General features: G+C 43.1%; 1 protein-coding gene across 5 annotated transcripts in view; it reads left to right on the top strand.

Moving 5' to 3' along the window:
- The first annotated feature begins 206 nt into the window (after positions 1–206).
- LOC127536166 (zinc finger protein OZF-like) overlaps positions 207–19,872 on the top strand; it is a 66,723-nt gene continuing 47,057 nt past the window's right edge. For all 5 annotated transcript variants that reach the window (XM_051955790.1, XM_051955792.1, XM_051955793.1 and 2 more), the window contains exons 1-2: positions 207–514; positions 3,321–3,391. In XM_051955790.1, coding sequence (XP_051811750.1) covers positions 3,344–3,391 — 48 coding nt within the window. In that variant the 5' untranslated portion in view covers positions 207–514; positions 3,321–3,343. The remainder of the gene's footprint in view (positions 515–3,320; positions 3,392–19,872) is intronic.

Genomic DNA, 19,872 nt, shown 5'->3' on the forward strand with positions numbered 1-19,872 from the left:
CTTAAAATTTGAACACAACTGACAGAATTCATTCATTCATTTGTTGGATCTGAAATGCCAGATAATAGGATTGGAAAACATGTGAGTGAAAAAAAAGTGGGACACTTTCGTCTTCTGGAAGCAGCAGCGATCCTTGTTAGTTGCAACCTGTGCCACAGCGCTACAGCCATGACAGTAGGCGTCTTTCTGTTACCATGGCGATGACGTCTTCCGTTTTCCGGTGAGGCGACAGGGCATCCCATTCCTGACGATCGTATTTATACCCTCCCCCTTCAATAATAGGTGCCCTCCACAGCTGCGAGTGTGACTTCTTTTGGAGTGACACTCGGTAGTGGAGGGGGAGTGTGTGGGGGGCGGTTTGGGATTCAGCCTGACTCACGCTCAGCGGCTGTGTACTCACTGGGAAAGTCTGACAGGAGGTCCTCACGTACTTCGGTGAGAAGCCAGTTTCCAAGGGAGAAAAGTCGTTACAGTGGTGGAAGTCAAATGAGGTGAAGTACCCCTTTTTGTCAAGGTGAGCAAAGTCCTACCTCTGTATACCAAGCACTACTACACCAGCAGAGCGGCTGTTTTCTGCAGCAGGGAATATAGCCTCTAAAAAGAGAGCTAGCCTTAGCCCAGAGCATGTGGACATGCTAACATTTTTGCACTGCAATGCAAAGTTCATGATTCATTCATTAGACTAATGTTTACATTATTTGTAAAATGCACTTGTTTTCTCTAAATATTCAGTTTTTTTAACTCTTAAAAATGTGACTTCCATTTAGGATCCTGAAATGACACTTTATTTTGAGTTTTGTTTACAGTTTCACAGCATGTTAATAAGCTGTAAAACTCGTTCTCAGGTGAAATCTGTGTGTGTGTGTGTGTGTGTGTGTGTGTGTGTGTGTGTGTGTGTGTGTGTGTGGGGGGGTTGGAAAAAATGAAATGCAGTTAATAGTAAAATTGCTTCTGTTTTCTTTCTGTTCTCAAATTACTACCTTAAATTTAGTTCACTACTTTTGGAGCCCTTACTTGTGATATTATTGTAGTACAGCTTAAAATAAATGGTGCCCAGAAAATGCTTCTCTACAGGAAAGATGTTTTTAAAGTATAAATGTTGCCTTGGTGGAACTTCATTTAAGATCTTGTGACGTTGGATGGTTGTATGAGTATGTGTGTGTTGATGAGTCAGTGTTTGATTGCTGCTAATTGAGACATACTAAAATACAACTCTGGATAAGTTTTTGAAGAATTTAGGACATTGTAACATGGTTAAAAGCTCTTAAAATGTACGTTGAATGACATAGGCCCTTTATTAATATGTTACATTGGAAAATAAAGGCAAAACTAAAATATAAGTGAATAAACCGGTTAATTAAAAAAAATAATCGACCGATTATCAAAATAATCGTTAGTTACTTGCCTATTTGTTAGATCCAATCCCTGTGTCTTTTTTTTAATATTGTACTCGACTTTTTGGTTCTTTGTAGAAATGCTTCATAACGTAAATGGAATTTCAAGTAGAAGGACCCTAAATACCTCTTTCTCACACTCTTACTCACTTGTGTGATATATTAGATGATGGAGACAGGCTAAAAACTGATTCACATTATCCTTTTGAAAACATGCAGCTCAGTTTAGGTTTTTTTCTCTTGCGGTTGTATAAAGCAGCCATTTCATCAAGCAGGAGGTTGACCCTTCAAAGTGGTATGCAGTGCCTTGTTAAAGAGGTATGTATGGTGTGAATTTGTAGTAAGTGTTGTGAAGCATGGAGACATGAGATCCCAGAATCAGCCACAAAGGGGAGACTCTGACAGAACAACAGCTAAATAAGGGAACATTGTGATGTTATAACCTGTGATTTAGGATCAGATTATGCCATAACCTAATGAATGAGTTTGAACTAACCAAGCGTCTATTCTTACATTCTTTAATGTTGAAACAATGTAGAAATCAGAAGAGAGCCTCATTCAGAAAGAATGAAGGGTTGATTATTTTTTGGGAAAATGTCTTTTCTTTATACATAAGTTGGTTGTTTCTTTAAATATGTCCTTTTTACTGATTTTATAGGTTTCAGAAAGAGTTTTGATAATCTTGGTTTAAGAAGTAACCAGGTCAGAACAGCAGCTCACTGTGAAAAGTGATGTTTTTGGTTACCATAGAAACTGATGTGCTTGATAGAACTTATGCTTTATGAAATGGGAATGCTTTTAAGAGTTTTGATAACTGTTAAAATAAGAGGGTTTTAACTTTGTAATGAGGTGAGAAGTCAGGAGTTAAGTGAACTAGGGTCAAGTGTTCACCGTAAAGATTAAACTCAGAATAGATTGGGTTTTTTTAATAAGTCTGTACACATTGTCCAAAAGATTGCACAATGGGATGTTAGCAACAGTTAGAGGCTGACATCTGCTTTTCCACTTCCTGATCAGGAACCTGTGCTGAGCTGCAGACAGGAGAGATCGGGGGGGGGGGGGAGCAAGATGGGCTGTGTGGACAGTCCTAAACAGATAGTTTCAGTTCCTTAAAAGTGGAGGTGTCCATGCAGTCAGTGTATGGGGCAAGTGTGCGAGTTGGGAGGGGGTAGAGCAGGGTTCTCGCCAGGATTTTTTTTTTCAGCGTAACGGCAGGTCCTCCTGCACGCGCGCGCACAATAGATGGGAACGGCAACCGCATCTTGGTACGTGTTCTCTCTAGGTCGCTACAGGCAGTGGGTTCACACTGGTTTGTTATCCATCAAATTCCTGTGCAAGCAGCTCATGTCCTCGTTCCTCTTTTAGCATACGTCACACAGTATTACAATAAATAAGAACATTCAATCATCTAATGCAATCATTTTCATAACAAGCTGTTGGAGGCAAAACCTTTTTGTTCTTTGCAATAAATCAGAGGAATCCAAGTTGTCTGTTGTTCTTTTCTTCAGAGCTCTGAAGGTACAGGTGACGCAGAGTGCAAAGCAGTCTATGGGAGAATACAAAGAACAGAGTGAGAGCTGTCTATATACTGAACTAGAAATAAATGGCTTTATTGAGGGTAACTGAGCAGTAAAATGCATACAGGAACTTACAACATGAACAGTTTTCTACCAGCATTTCTGCCTTGAATCACCTGCAGCAGCATCTTTATATTCTCTTTATTCTCTTTTTCCATGCCTGTTTTCTGTCTGTGTTCCATATTTTTAACGGTTTAAGTTCATTTGTATGACTTTTAGGTGAAATTGAAAAGAGCTAAAAGTGAACTATTGAGTTGAAATGTGTCCTCTGTGTTGGCTGATGAACATATAGGACACTCTGGCACTTGTGTATGGAGTGGTATCCTAATGAAGATGTTTGATGTTACAGGTGATCGGCAGGAGGAGAGTCTGATGGAGGAGCTGAGGAGGAGAAGAGGAACAATGAAATCTTCACAAAAAGTGAGAAACATATGACTGTAATATCAGTCATTAATTTCTTATTTGAAATGTGTGAAGTTGCTCCAGTTGGACAGATGATCCAAGCAAAGCCAGGTAACATTGGCTGGAGAGATGCAGCTCTGCAGAGGCAGCTGAACTGAGGATAAAGTGGTGGACGGCTCAGAAAGTAGGGAGGTTAAGTGACTTTTGACTTCAAATCATGATGTATGGAAGTACCTTAGGGTCATACAAGTAAAATTTATCCCAAGACACAAGTGAGATCACGCTTTGGCGGCCATTTTTAAAATGGCCGCCGACCATCCTTGAGAGGTCCATATCTTTGCTTCTGTTATCGCTATATTAACAAATTTGGTGTTAAAGTGCACATTTTTGGGGTCAAGAAATTGAGTAAAATGGATTACAAGACTAAAAAAAAAGATATTCTCCTCACCATGACAACTGAAGGTAAAATATGCAATTTATTAAAAAACACATACCAAAAACACAGTCGAATTAAAACTCAATAATTTAATAAATACAACTTAAAGTGTTGAATATGTGTGTTATGGATGCTAACAAACTGAGTAGTGAGACAAGTTCATAACTACTGTCATAGAAAAAAATGATTAGACCTCCCTTGTTTTCTTCAGTTTCTTGTTCATTTTAATGCCTGGTACAACGAAAGGTTCACTACCTGAAGAACGCAATGAACATGACAAAAAATGCAACTAATTCCATAATACTTGTCTTACTATGTCATATTATTTATTATTATTTTATTTGACATCCTCTGGCTTCATTGTATTCCCTGGTATATCAGAGTATTTTGTGTCTTATCTGACATGCTTAAGCTTCATTGTATTCCCAGGGTATCTAAGAGGACATTTCATGTCATCAGCAGCACTGCACATGCAAAGGTCTGGAGTGGTTTCCTGCTGACATTCAAACCGTAGCACAACTCAGAAGTCGTCAGCTCTCACATAACACCTAAAACTGAAGAATTATGTGAAGCCACAAAGGCAGCTATCTTGGTCCTTCTGGAAATTGGCATGAGTGAGAGACAAGCAGCGAAGAAACTGAAGACCTCCAAGACAGCCCTTCATTACACCAAGAAAAAAACAAGCCCGACATGGTTCTACCAAACTGCTAGCTGGTCAGGAAACGTCTTTCTACCCAGCAGATGACCGTCACTCATCTGTTCCCGTCAGGAATCATCCTCAGACCTCCAGAGACCGTAAAAATGAGTGGAGACTGTGGAGAAATGGGACTTGACTGTTGATGGTTGGACTAAGGTTCTCTTCAATGATGACTCCAATTTTCACTTGATGCCCACTCCAGACAACTTCCTGGCCTGGAGAAGCTACAAACCAGACTGTCTGTCTCTACAGTAAAACATGGGGGTGGATCAGTGACCATCTGGGGTAGTTTCAGTCTGGGTGGAACAGGGAGAATGAACCAGGTCATGTACAGCACTACTCTGGAAAACAGTCTTCTTCTATCAGGTGGAAAACTCATTCCTACTTTCAATGACTGGATTTTCCAACAAGGCAATGACCTTTGCCACACGACAAGGTCAGGTAAAGCCTGGATGAAGAACCAGAACATTGGAACCATGCCTTGGCTGCTCAATCACCAGATCTAAATCCAACTGAAAACCTGTGGAAAATCATCAAACGCTAAATGGAGAACCACAAGCCCCAAAACAAAGCAGATTAGTTAGAATTCATGCAACAGGAATGAGCTGCTGTGACAGCACAACAATGTCAGAAGCTGGTAGAGAGCATGCCAAAATGCATGCTGCAGTCATCAGAAACAATGGTTATGGATCAGTACTAACTCCCATGTGGATCATGGGACTAAAACAGACAGAAAAGAAAACATGGAACCCTAAAAGCTGTTTTTTGGCAGCACAATGCTATAGATACTGATGGAAGAACTGAAGTGATTTCATTCATATTGGTTTATTTCGAACTTGGATAAAAATAAAAATACATACATATATGTATAATGTATACATATACAACAAAATAAAATAAAATTGTAGCTATGACAGCATTTTTTTGTACTACCAATAATCAATTTCATAACCAGATTTTGTTCGAAAGAGGGTGTAGGAAGAAGTAAAAGAACTTATCTTGTCCCACCCCTTATTCCTTATCAAAATGCATCACTAAATTCACCCTGAAACACTGTTCAGGTCATGGCCAGTCATTAGTTAACAACAAAACAAAAACAGCAGCGGAATCAAAGAAATAACAGCATAAAATACAAAAAAAAACAACATCACAGGATATACAACACCCCCGATGTTACTGATTTTTTATTACCCTTGTTTTCTCTTCTCTTTCCATTCTGTATCTGTTTAATATTTCCGTTTTAAAGATGTATTTCAGCCTACCTATTGTTTTGCACAATTTCAGTTCATCACTGCAGCTGTTCCATAGTGGAACTCCTTTTACTGAGACACAGTGAAGTTTCATATTCAGGGTTCTCGCCAGGATTTTTTTCAGCGTAACGGCAGGTCCTCCTGCACATGCGTGCGCGCAATAGACGGGAACGCGCATGCGCAATAGACGGGAACTGGTCAATCGACGGGAAAGTACGGCTGAGGTGGGAAGACATAAATTAACCTAGATAGGCACCCAGTTGATAAAAACAAACGCACATGGCGTTATCTGTCAAAATGACAGTGCAGCGGCCCTAATCACAGTGTTAACCCTTCCTGTTCGGCCCCCGACCGTGGTCAGGAAGCCTGGGGTTACCCCCCTTCACTTCATCAGCAGCCGTAGAGGCAAAGACACAGGAGCCCAGCCGTATCGAAGAACACTGCAGCCTTTATTGTCTATAAACAGTGGCTGAACCGCACAGTACTGCCAACCCAGCAACTAAACACCTTCTCTCCTCCTCTGACTGCACAGGCATAAACTAACCGTGACGTCACCCATTGGTTTCAACGCCGAGAAAATGAAGCCCGGATTTTGCTACTTCCTGGTCGCCGTTTTGGATTTTTTGGAGCCAGTGACGTAAAAAGACTAGACAGGGACAGCAGGGCAAAAACCAAATTAACTCCAAATACGGTGACTAAACTGAGGCAGCGAAGCAAAACCAAATAAACTAGTGCTGTGACTCAATTAGATTCAAAACAGCAAAGCAGAGGGTAAATACTTACGACAGGGAAACTCAAACGAAGGAGCAAACATTAATTGAGGAAATCCAACAGCACAGTCCAGTGGGGAAATTCCATGAAGGGGGAAAGAACAGCAAGGGTCCAAAAACATGCGTAGTCCAAACAGATCTGTGGCAGCGTGTGGGGTTGGAGAACAATGAACCGGCAAATGCAGAGGGAAACAGAGGACTTAAATGGCTGAGGAGTGGACCAGGTGACAGAGGTTGAGCTGATTGCAGCAGCTGAGAGTAATGCAGTAATCAAGTCATAAAGCCAAGGGACGAGCGACAGGGAGAGAGACAGAAGAGGAAGACAGCAGACAGAGGGAGACAGAGACACACAAACCAAACCACACAGAAGGGCAGAAATGAGGAAAGGAAGGAAAGGTGACAAAAAGGCAGAAGCAAGACCATAACCATGACAGTAGGTGGGTTTGTTCATAATTAGGGTCCGAGCACCGAGGGTGCGAAGGACAGGCGGTGCCAGGGCACCGACTGTCCAAGGCACCAGCGGTGCCAAGGACCCTATTGAAACCCTAGGGTTTATTATTAGGGTCCGAGCACCGAGGGTGCGAAGGACAGGCGGTGCAAGGGCACCGACTGTCCAAGGCACCAGCGGTGCCAAGGACCCTATTGAAACCCTAGGGTTTATTATTATTAGGGTCCGAGCACCGAGGTGCCGAGGACAGGCGGTGCAAGGGCACCAGCTGTCCAAGGCACCAACGGTGCCGTAGGACCCTATTGAAACCCTACGGTTTATTAGGGTCCGAGCACCGAGGGTGCGAAGGACAGGCGGTGCCAGGGCACCGACTGTCCAAGGCACCAGCGGTGCCAAGGACCCTATTGAAACCCTAGGGTTTATTATTATTATTAGGGTCCGAGCACCGAGGGTGCGAAGGACAGGCGGTGCCAGGGCACCGACTGTCCAAGGCACCAGCGGTGCCAAGGACCCTATTGAAACCCTAGGGTTTATTATTAGGGTCCGAGCACCGAGGGTGCGAAGGACTGGCGGTGCCAGGGCACCGACTGTCCATGGCACCAGCGGTGCCAAGGACCCTATTGAAACCCTAGGGTTTATTATTAGGGTCCGAGCACCGAGGGTGCGAAGGACAGGCGGTGCCAGGGCACCGACTGTCCAAGGCACCAGCGGTGCCAAGGACCCTATTGAAACCCTAGGGTTTATTATGGTCCGAGCACCGAGGGTGCGAAGGACAGGCGGTGCCAGGGCACCGACTGTCCAAGGCACCAGCGGTGCCAAGGACCCTATTGAAACCCTAGGGTTTATTATTATTAGGGTCCGAGCACCGAGGGTGCGAAGGACAGGCGGTGCCAGGGCACCGACTGTCCAAGGCACCAGCGGTGCCAAGGACCCTATTGAAACCCTAGGGTTTATTATTAGGGTCCGAGCACCAACGGTGCCGAAGGACCCTATTGGAACCTTAGGGTTTTTTATTTATTATTATTATTCTGCCAAAACAACTGCATTTTTCAGGGCCTGAACATGCTCGAAAAGTCATGAAAATTTGCACACACATCAGAACTGGCGAAAAATTTCATATTTTTTAGGGCATGTGGAGGTGTGTGGCAAAATGGCTCCATAGCGCCCCCTACAAAATTTTAAAAAGTGGTATTAGGCCAACTCGGAGGGAATTTGGCCGAGAGCTAAAAAATTTGGGAGGCATATGCAGCACATCCGGAAACACAAAAAAGTCAATCACAGCCATGCTCTACACCCAACAGGAAGTGCGCCATCATGCGTTAACTGTACAAAATCTGTGATGAACTCCTCCTCGGGGAAAAGTCTGAGCGATCTGAAATTTTGCCAGTACATACAGCAGACCTTCCTGGGAAAAAGTTATCAAAATCTTCCTCCATAGTTAAAGGGTGTGGTCGTGGCGGCCTGTCGAAATTTGATCCTTCGCCATGAAACAGGAAATGCTGTCTAACTCTCCTGAACATGCTCCGATCTGAATGAAACTTTACATGTATGATCACAGACCTGCGTTGATGACATCCATACAGCAAGATTCATTCACAGTCACAGCGCCACCTTGTGGTATCAAGAATTTGACATTTTTTAGACTTTCATGTACTATTCTTAGCCTGTTGCTCAGATTCACCTCAGATGTTGTGACATAAGCCTGAACACATTGATGATGAAGCACAGAAAAAATGGTGACGTGTGATGAAAAGGCGTGTCTGTGGCGGGACGGCAAAGTTTGATGTTTCACCATGAAAATTGAAGTGTTCATATCTCAGCTGCAAAGGATCCTATCTGCCCCAAACTTCATGTGCTGGACACCAGAACCAGTTTGAGGACAACCACACTGAAAAATTTAGAAAAAGTCATAGCGCCACCTCTTGGTAACAAGCAGTTTAGAAATTACATTTGCACACATCATTGCTCCAAACTTTGTCATATCATTCTGAAAATTGATCAGCTGATTCTTCACCCCAGACAATACCACAGTGTGAAGATTTTGATATTTGATGAAATGCTGTTGCCGTGGCAACGCGTTGTTGTTGTGACAAACAAAGTACTTTTTGACAGGCTTAGAATGCTCAACAGCTCACCAAAATTTACACACACATCACTGTCGTCTCCAGGAATAAGAATGTATACATCTCTGCAGGGCATGTGCTATTGCGCCCCCTACAGTATGTTTAATAAACAGCCCCGGCAGCACGTTTCACCTACATCCTCAAAATTTTGGAGACATATAGAGCACATCAGAACGCACAAAAAAGCCTCTTGGAGCCATCCCCTAAACCCAACAGGAAGTCCGCCATTTTGAATTAAGTGGACAAATTTTCTCTATTTTTTAATTTTTGAGAGCGAACTCCTCTTTAACTGCTAGAGACCTGAAATTTTGCCAGGATATACAACACAATGTTATGATCAAAAGTTATTAAAAGATTCTTCCAGAGTTAAAGGGTGTGGACATGGCGACCTCCAGAATTTTGATGGTTTGCCATGAAACATCAAGTGCTATCTAACTGTCCTCTGCATGCTCCAGTCTACCTCAGACCTCACATGATGGAACACAGTCCTGTCCTGATCACATTTATAGGCCAAAATACATCCACAGTATGTGTCATAGCGCCCCCTACAGAATTTTTAAAAATAGCCTCCACACAGACTTTCACCTATGACTATGAAATTTGGCATGCATATGTAGCACCTCATTGCAAACAAAAAAGTCTCTTGGAGTCATTCTCTAAACCCAATAGGAAGTCCGCTATTTTGAATTAAATGTCAGATTTTTGCTGTTTTTGATCATTTTCAACAATTGATTTCTCACAGGCAATAGCTCCAAAACACCTGAAATTGGGACAATATATACTACACGCCTTCAGGTTGAGTATTTGTGAAAATTGTTCACAAAACTCAAAGGGCGTGGCCATGGCGGCCAACTGAACTACAATGTTACGCCATGAAGCAGGACATCTTGTGTAAATCCCCTGTAAATGCTGCAATTTGCCTGAAACTTTACATGTTTGATCAGAGACCGGTCCTTATGAGTTTCATAGACCAATATACAGTTACAGAGAAAGTGCCACCTGGTGGATGGACACAAAGTGCTGCATAAAAAGCCTGTCCATGCTCCAATCTGCCTGAAATTTGACCTGTGTGCTCAGAATCCAGCCTTTGTGACATTCATGGGCCTAAATACACTCTCAGTCGCAGCATTGCCTGGTGGAAATGCTTGGGGTCGCCGACCAGCAAGGATGCGAGGACCCGTTCAACGCTGCTCGCAGCTTTAATTATTATTATTATTATTATTTTTTTCTCCCGTAAAGTAAATTGGCTTTTTGGCGGCCTTATCATACTCCAAAACGCGTGAAATTTGGCATGCACATCAGGACTGGCGAAAAATTTGATATTTTATGGGAGTTGCGCATGTGCGTGGCAAAATGGCTCTATAGCGCCACCTGCAAAGTTGAAAAAGTAGTCATTAGGCCAACTGCCACAATGTGTCATGTACAGCTACAATATTTGGTGGGCATATGCAAAACATCAGGACACACCAAAAAGTCAATTACAGCCACGCCCTAAACCCAACAGGAAGTCGGCCATCTTGAATTTGCTGTACATTTGTCAAAATTAATAGCTCCTAGTGGATAAGTCTGAGAGAACTGAAATTTGGCCAGTACATGCACCAGACCTTTCTGATGAAAAGTTATCAAAAACTCAACCAGAAGCCAAAAGGTGTGGCCATGGCGGAGCCTCAAACAACTGATCCTTCGCCATGAAACAGGAATTGGTGTCTAATTAGTCCACCATTGGTCCACTAATTAGTCCAGGGACTACAGGTGGAAATTAGCTCTTTGTGCTATAACCTGGCACATGCATATTTTCCTTATATGGATTAATGTTTATTGTGCATTGTCCCTGATTAAATAAATGAAATAAATAAATAAATAAAAATAAATTCTTCTCAACATGCTCCAATCTGCCTGAAACTTTACATGTACGATGACAGTCCTGTCCTGATGTCATCCACATAGGGATATTCATTGACAGTCATAGCGCCACCTTGTGGTTTCAGGAAATAGACATCTTTTACACTTTCATGCCCTATTGTTACCCGGTTGATCATATTCACTTCAAATGCAGTGACAACAGCCTAAACACATTGATGATGCATCCCAGTGAAAATGGTGACTTGTCATCAAAGGGCGTGTCTGTGGCGGCCAAACCAATTTCGATGTTTCGCCATGAAAATTTAACGATTCATATCTCAGCTGAACAACATCCTATCTGCCTCAGACTTCACATGCTGGACACCAGGTCCAGTCTGAACACATCCACACTCATAAATTTTGAAAAAGTCATAGCGCCACCTGTTGGTAATAGTAAGTTTAAGGCCTTATATTTTCAGGTACAATGGCCCCAAACTTGGTGATATCATGCTGGAAATTGGTCAGTCGAGTCTTCACCTCTTGACAATCACACACTGTGAAGGGTGTGACATTTCATGCAACGCTGTTGCCGTAGCAACCAAATATCGCCATGCAAAACAAAGCCCTTTCTGACAGGTTAGGAATACTCCAATGCTCACAAAAATTACCACACACATCACCATTGACCCAAGGAACAACACCGTATGCATCTCGGCACTGCACATGCTATAGCGCCCCCTACAGTAGTTTTAACAAACAGCCCCCCCAGCACGTTTCACCTACATCCATGAAATTTGGGAGGCTTATAGAGCACATCAGGACGCACAAAAAAGCCTCTTGGAGCCATGCCCTAAATCCAACAGGAAGTTGGCCATCTTGGATTGATTGTGAGATTTTTGATGATTTTTCTCATTTTTGAGAGTTAATACCTCCTAGGGGATAATTCCAGGAGACCTGAAATTTTGTCAGTCCACACAGCAGGACTTGGTGATGAAAAGTTATCAAAAGTTTAACCAGAAGCCAAATGGCGTGTCCATGGCGACCATCAGCGTTTTGATGCTTCGCCATGAAACATCAACTGCTGTATAACTCTCCTCTGCATGCTCCAATCTGCCTCAAACTTTCCATGTGTGATCACAATCCAATCCTGATCACATCTACAGGCCAACAGACACTCTCAGTCGCAGCGCCACCTGTTGGAGGGACAGTAAATGCTGTATAACTGGCCTCTACATGATCAAATCAGCCTGAAACTTTTCATGAGTGATCAGAGTCCAACCCTCATCACATCCACTGTGTGAAATACACTCTGATTTACAACGCCACCTGGTGGTGGATGGGCAGGAAATGCTGTATAACTAGTCTGAACATGCTCCAATCTGGCTGAAATTTTACGTGTGATTAAACTCTGGTCCAGATGTGATTCAGAGGCCAGCACACACTCTCAGTCACAGCGCCACCTGGTGGACGTGCATGGATTCGCCGACCAGCGTGGATGCGAGGACCCGTCCATCGCTGCTTGCAGCTTTAATTATTATTATTAGGGTCCGAGCACCGAGGGTGCGAAGGACAGGCGGTGCCAGGGCACCGACTGTCCAAGGCACCAGCGGTGCCAAGGACCCTATTGAAACCCTAGGGTTTATTATTATTATTATTATTATTTTTTTTTTTTTTCTCCCGTAAAGTAAATTGGCTTTTTGGCGGCCTTATCATACTCCAAAACGCGTGAAATTTGGCATGCACATCAGGACTGGCGAAAAATTTGATATTTTATGGGAGTTGCGCATGTGCGTGGAAAAATGGCTCTATAGCGCCACCTGCAAACTTGAAAAAGTAGTCATTAGGCCAACTGCCACAATGTTTCATGTACAGCTACAATATTTGGTGGGCATATGCAGAACATCTGGACACACCAAAAAGTCAATTACAGCCACGCCCTAAACCCAACAGGAAGTCGGCCATCTTCAATTTGCTGTAAATTTTTCAAACTTAATCGCTCCTCGGGAAATTACTTGCCTTTTTGGCGGCCTTATCATGAACCAAAACGCGTGAAATTTGGCGTGCACATCAGGACTGGCGAAAAATTTGATATTTTATGGGAGTTGCGCATATGTGTGGAAAAATGGCTCTATAGCGCCACCTGCAAAATTGAAAAAGTGGTCATTAGGCCAACTTCCACAATGTTTTATTTACAGCTACAATATTTGGTGGGCATATGCACCACATCAGGACACACCAAAAAGTCAATCACAGCCACACCCTAAACCCAACAGGAAGTCGGTCATCTTGAATTTGCTGTACATTTGTCAAAATTTATAGCTCCTAGTGGATAAGTCTGAGAGAACTGAAATTTGGCCAGTACATGCACCAGACCTTTCTGATGAAAAGTTATCAAAAACTCAACCAGAAGCCAAAAGGTGTGGCCATGGCGGAGCCTCAAACAACTGATCCTTCGCCATGAAACAGGAATTGGTGTCTAATTCTTCTCAACATGCTCCAATCTGCCTGAAACTTTACATGTATGATGACAGTCCTGTCCTGATGTCATCCACATAGGGATATTCATTGACAGTCATAGCGCCACCTTGTGGTTTCAGGAAATAGACATCTTTTACACTTTCATGCCCTATTGTTACCCGGTTGATCATATTCACTTCAAATGCAGTGACAACAGCCTAAACACATTGATGATGCATCCCAGTGAAAGTGGTGACTTGTCATCAAAGGGCGTGTCTGTGGCGGCCAAACCAATTTCGATGTTTCGCCATGAAAATTTAACGATTCATATCTCAGCTGAACAACATCCTATCTGCCTCAGACTTCACATGCTGGATACCAGGTCCAGTCTGAACACATCCACACTCATAAATTTTGAAAAAGTCATAGCGCCACCTGTTGGTAATAGTAAGTTTAAGGCCTTATATTTTCAGGTACAATGGCCCCAAACTTGGTGATATCATGCTGGAAATTGGTCAGTCGAGTCTTCACCTCTTGACAATCACACACTGTGAAGGGTGTGACATTTCATGCAACGCTGTTGCCGTAGCAACCAAATATCGCCATGAAAAACAAAGCCCTTTCTGACAGGTTAGGAATACTCCAATGCTCACAAAAATTACCACACACATCACCATTGACCCAAGGAACAACACCGTATGCATCTCGGCACTGCACATGCTATAGCGCCCCCTACAGTATTTTTAACAAACAGCCCCCCAGCACGTTTCACCTACATCCATGAAATTTGGGAGGCTTATAGAGCACATCAGGACGCACAAAAAAGCCTCTTGGAGCCATGTCCTAAACCCAACAGGAAGTCGGCCATCTTGGATTAATTGTGAGATTTTTGATGATTTTTCTCATTTTTGAGAGTTAATACCTCCTTGGGGATAATTCCAGGAGACCTGAAATTTTGTCAGTCCACACAGCAGGACTTGGTGATGAAAAGTTATCAAAAGTTTAACCAGAAGCCAAATGGCGTGGCCATGGCGACCATTAGAGTTTTGATGCTTCGCCATGAAACAACAACTGCTGTATAACTCTCCTCTGCATGATCCAATCTGCCTCAAACTTTCCATGTGTGATCACAATCCAATCCTGATCACATCTACAGGCCAACAGACACTCTCAGTTGCAGCGCCACCTGTTGGAGGGACAATAAATGCTGTATAACTGGCCTCTACATGATCAAATCAGCCTGAAACTTTTCATGAGTGATCAGAGTCCAGCCCTCATCACATCCACTGTTTGAAATACACTCTGAGTTACAGCGCCACCTGGTGGTGGATGGGCAGGAAATGCTGTATAACTAGTCTGAACATGCTCCAATCTGGCTGAAATTTTACGTGTGATTAAACTCTGGTCCAGATGTGATTCAGAGGCCGACACACACTCTCAGTCACAGTGCCACCTGGTGAACGTGCATGGATTCGCCGACCAGCGTGGATGCGAGGACCCGTCCATCGCTGCTTGCAGCTTTAATTTTTTATTTTTTTTCTCCCGTAAAGTAAATTGGCTTTTTGGCGGCCTTATCATACTCCAAAACGCGTGAAATTTGGCATGCACATCAGGACTGGCGAAAAATTTGATATTTTATGGGAGTTGCGCATGTGCGTGGCAAAATGGCTCTATAGCGCCACCTGCAAAATTGAAAAAGTGGTCATTAGGCCAACTTCCACAATGTTTCATTTACAGCTACAATATTTGGTGGGCATATGCACCACATCAGGACACACCAAAAAGTCAATCACAGCCACGCCCTAAACCCAACAGGAAGTCGGCCATCTTGAATTTGCTGTACATTTGTCAAAATTTATAGCTCTTAGTGGATAAGTCTGAGAGAACTGAAATTTGGCCAGTACATGCACCAGACCTTTCTGATGAAAAGTTATCAAAAACTCAACCAGAAGCCAAAAGGTGTGGCCATGGCAGAGCCTCAAACAACTGATCCTTCGCCATGAAACAGGAAGTGGTGTCTAATTCTTCTCAACATGCTCCAATCTGCCTGAAACTTTACATGTATGATGACAGTCCTGTCCTGATGTCATCCACATAGGGATATTCATTGACAGTCATAGCGCCACCTTGTGGTTTCAGGAAATAGACATCTTTTACACTTTCATGCCCTATTGTTACCCGGTTGATCATATTCACTTCAAATGCGGTGACAACAGCCTGAACACATTGATGATGCATCCCAGTGAAAATGGTGACTTGTCATCAAAGGGCGTGTCTGTGGCGGCCAAACCAATTTCGATGTTTCGCCATGAAAATTTAACGATTCATATCTCAGCTGAACAACATCCTATCTGCCTCAGACTTCACATGATGGACACCAGGTCCAGTCTGAACACATCCACACTCATAAATTCTGAAAAAGTCATAGCGCCACCTGTTGGTAATAGTAAGTTTAAGGCCTTATATTTTCAGGTACAATGGCCCCAAACTTGGTGATATCATGCTGGAAATTGGTCAGTTGAGTCTTCACCTCTTGACAATCACACACTATGAAGGCTGTGACATTTCATGCAACGCTGTTGCCGCAGCAACCAAATATCGCTATGAAAAACAAAGCCCTTTCTGACAGGTTAGGAATACTCCAATGCTCACTAAAATTACCACACACATCACCATCGACCCAAGGAACGACACCGTATGCATCTCGGCACTGCACATGCTATAGCGCCCCCTACAGTATTTTTAACAAACAGCCCCCCCAGCACATTTCACCTACATCCATGAAATTTGGGAGGCTTATAGAGCACATCAGGACGCACAAAAAAGCCTCTTGGAGCCATGTCCTAAACCCAACAGGAAGTCGGCCATCTTGGATTAATTGTGAGATTTTTGATGATTTTTCTCATTTTTGAGAGTTAATACCTCCTAGGGGATAATTCCAGGAGACCTGAAATTTTGTCAGTCCACACAGCAGGACTTGGTTTGGAAAAGTTATCAAAAGTTTAACCAGAAGCCAAATGGCGTGGCCATGGCGACCATCAGCGTTTTGATGCTTCGCCACGAAACATCAACTGCTGTATAACTCTCCTCTGCATGCTCCAATCTGCCTCAAACTTTCCATGTGTGATCACAATCCAATCCTGATCACATCTACAGGCCAACAGACACTCTCAGTCGCAGCGCCACCTGTTGGAGGGACAGTAAATACTGTATAACTGGCCTCTACATGATCAAATCAGCCTGAAACTTTTCATGAGTGATCAGAGTCCAACCCTCATCACATCCACTGTGTGAAATACACTCTGAGTTACAGCGCCACCTGGTGGATGGACAGGAAATGCTCTATAACTGCTCTGAACATGCTACAGTCTGGCTGAAATTTTACATGTATGATTGGACTCTGGTCCAGATGCGATTCAGAGGCCGACATACACTCTCAGTCACAGCGCCACCTGGTGGACGTGCGTGGATTCACCGACCAGCGTGGATGCGAGGACCCGTCCATCGCTGCTTGCAGCTTTAATTAGGGTCCGAGCACCGAGGGTGCGAAGGACAGGCGGTGCCAGGGCACCGACTGTCCAAGGCACCAGCGGTGCCAAGGACCCTATTGAAACCCTAGGGTTTATTATTATTATTATTATTATTATATATATATATATATTTTTTTTTCTCCCGTAAAGTAAATTGGCTTTTTGGCGGCCTTATCATACTCCAAAACGCGTGAAATTTGGCATGCACATCAGGACTGGCGAAAAATTTGATATTTTATGGGAGTTGCGCATGTGCGTGGCAAAATGGCTCTATCGCGCCACCTGCAAAATTGAAAAAGTGGTCATTAGGCCAACTTCCACAATGTTTCATTTACAGCTACAATATTTGGTGGGCATATGCACCACATCAGGACACACCAAAAAGTCAATCACAGCCACGCCCTAAACCCAACAGGAAGTCGGCCATCTTGAATTTGCTGTACATTTGTCAAAATTTATAGCTCTTAGTGGATAAGTCTGAGAGAACTGAAATTTGGCCAGTACATGCACCAGACCTTTCTGATGAAAAGTTATCAAAAACTCAACCAGAAGCCAAAAGGTGTGGCCATGGCAGAGCCTCAAACAACTGATCCTTCGCCATGAAACAGGAAGTGGTGTCTAATTCTTCTCAACATGCTCCAATCTGCCTGAAACTTTACATGTATGATGACAGTCCTGTCCTGATGTCATCCACATAGGGATATTCATTGACAGTCATAGCGCCACCTTGTGGTTTCAGGAAATAGACATCTTTTACACTTTCATGCCCTATTGTTACCCGGTTGATCATATTCACTTCAAATGCAGTGACAACAGCCTAAACACATTGATGATGCATCCCAGTGAAAATGGTGACTTGTCATCAAAGGGCGTGTCTGTGGCGGCCAAACCAATTTCGATGTTTCGCCATGAAAATTTAACGATTCATATCTCAGCTGAACAAGATCCTATCTGCCCCAAACTTCACATGATGGACACCAGGTCCAGTCTGAACACATCCACACTCATAAATTCTGAAAAAGTCATAGCGCCACCTGTTGGTAATAGTAAGTTTAAGGCCTTATATTGTCAGGTACAATGGCCCCAAACTTGGTGATATCATGCTGGAAATTGGTCAGTCGAGTCTTCACCTCTTGACAATCCCACACTGTGACGGGTGTGACATTTCATGCAACGCTGTTGCCGTAGCAACCAAATATCGCCATGCAAAGCAAAGTGCTGTTTGACAGGTTAGAAATACTCCAATGCTCACAAAAATTACCACACACATCACCATCGACCCAAGCAACGACACCGTACACATCTCGGCACTGCACATGCTATAGCGCCCCCTACAGTATTTTTAACAAACAGCCCCCCCAGCACGTTTCACCTACATCCATGAAATTTGGGAGGCTTATAGAGCACATCAGGACGCACAAAAAAGCCTCTTGGAGCCATGTCCTAAACCCAACAGGAAGTCGGCCATCTTGGATTAATTGTAAGATTTTTGATGATTTTTCTCATTTTTGAGAGTTAATACCTCCTAGGGGATAATTCCAGGAGACCTGAAATTTTGTCAGTCCACACAGCAGGACTTGGTGATGAAAAGTTATCAAAAGTTTAACCAGAAGCCAAATGGTGTGGCCATGGCGACCATTAGAGTTTTGATGCTTCGCCTAGAAACATCAACTGCTGTATAACTCTCCTCTGCATGCTCCAATCTGCCTCAAACTTTCCATGTGTGATCACAATCCAATCCTGATCACATCTACAGGCCAACAGACACTCTCAGTTGCAGCGCCACCTGTTGGATGGACAGGAAATGCTGTATAACTGGACTCTACATGGTCAAATCAGCCTGAAACTTTACATGAGTGATCAGAGTCCAACCCTCATCACATCCACTGTTTGAAATACACTCTGAGTTACAGCGCCACCTGGTGGTGGATGGGCAGGAAATGCTCTATAACTGCTCTGAACATGCTCCAATCTGGCTGAAATTTTACGTGTGATTAAACTCTGGTCCAAATGTGATTCAGAGGCCGACACACACTCTCAGTCACAGTGCCACCTGGTGAACGTGCATGGATTCGCCGACCAGCGTGGATGCGAGGACCCGTCCATCGCTGCTTGCAGCTTTAATTCTTATTGCTCTTTTCTGTAGGATAAATATAGACCGTGTATTTGTTTTGTATGCGTTCCCCCAAACCTCCACACAATAATTCGGGTACGGGAGTATGAAGGAGCAGTACAAAATGTATAATGAAGATTTATTTAGGAAATATTTGACTTTATGTAAAATTGCCACTGACTTTGCTATTTTTCCTTTTATATAGTTAATGTGTGATTTCTCATCTATTATAACACCAAGAAATTTGATTTCAGATACTCTTTCAATCTTTACATCATTTGTTATGAGTTTTTTGGTTGAGCAGGTTGGACTGTTTCCAAATACTATAAATTTTGTTTTGGCTAAATTTAATGTTAGTTTATTTGAATCAAACCAGCTCTTCAATTTTTTTTTAGCTCATCACCTACTTCATCCAAAAGTTTTTCCAAATTGTCCCCACAACAGAACAAATTAGTATCATCAGCAAATAGCATACATTGTAATGAACCAGAGACTTCACAGATATTGATACATAAAATAAACAACAATGGTCCCAATACTGAGCCCTGAGGAACCCCACACTTTACTCTTAGAAGTTGTGATATTGCCGAGCCCATTTGTACATACTGATTTCTGTTATTCAAATAACTAATAATCCATGCAGGTGCTCGTCCTCATATCCCATATTTCTGCAGTTTTATTAACAGGTTGTGATCAACCGTATCAAAAGCTTTTTTTAAATCTAAGAACACTCCCACTGCATATTTCCATTTTTCTACAGCAGTTGATATCTCTTCCACAAATTCCATGAGTGCCATTGAGGTACTCCTGTTTCTCCTAAATCCATATCATAA

The sequence above is a fragment of the Acanthochromis polyacanthus genome, chromosome 11, assembly GCF_021347895.1.
Source record: "Acanthochromis polyacanthus isolate Apoly-LR-REF ecotype Palm Island chromosome 11, KAUST_Apoly_ChrSc, whole genome shotgun sequence".
In the NCBI taxonomy this organism is placed as follows: Eukaryota; Metazoa; Chordata; class Actinopteri; family Pomacentridae; genus Acanthochromis; species Acanthochromis polyacanthus.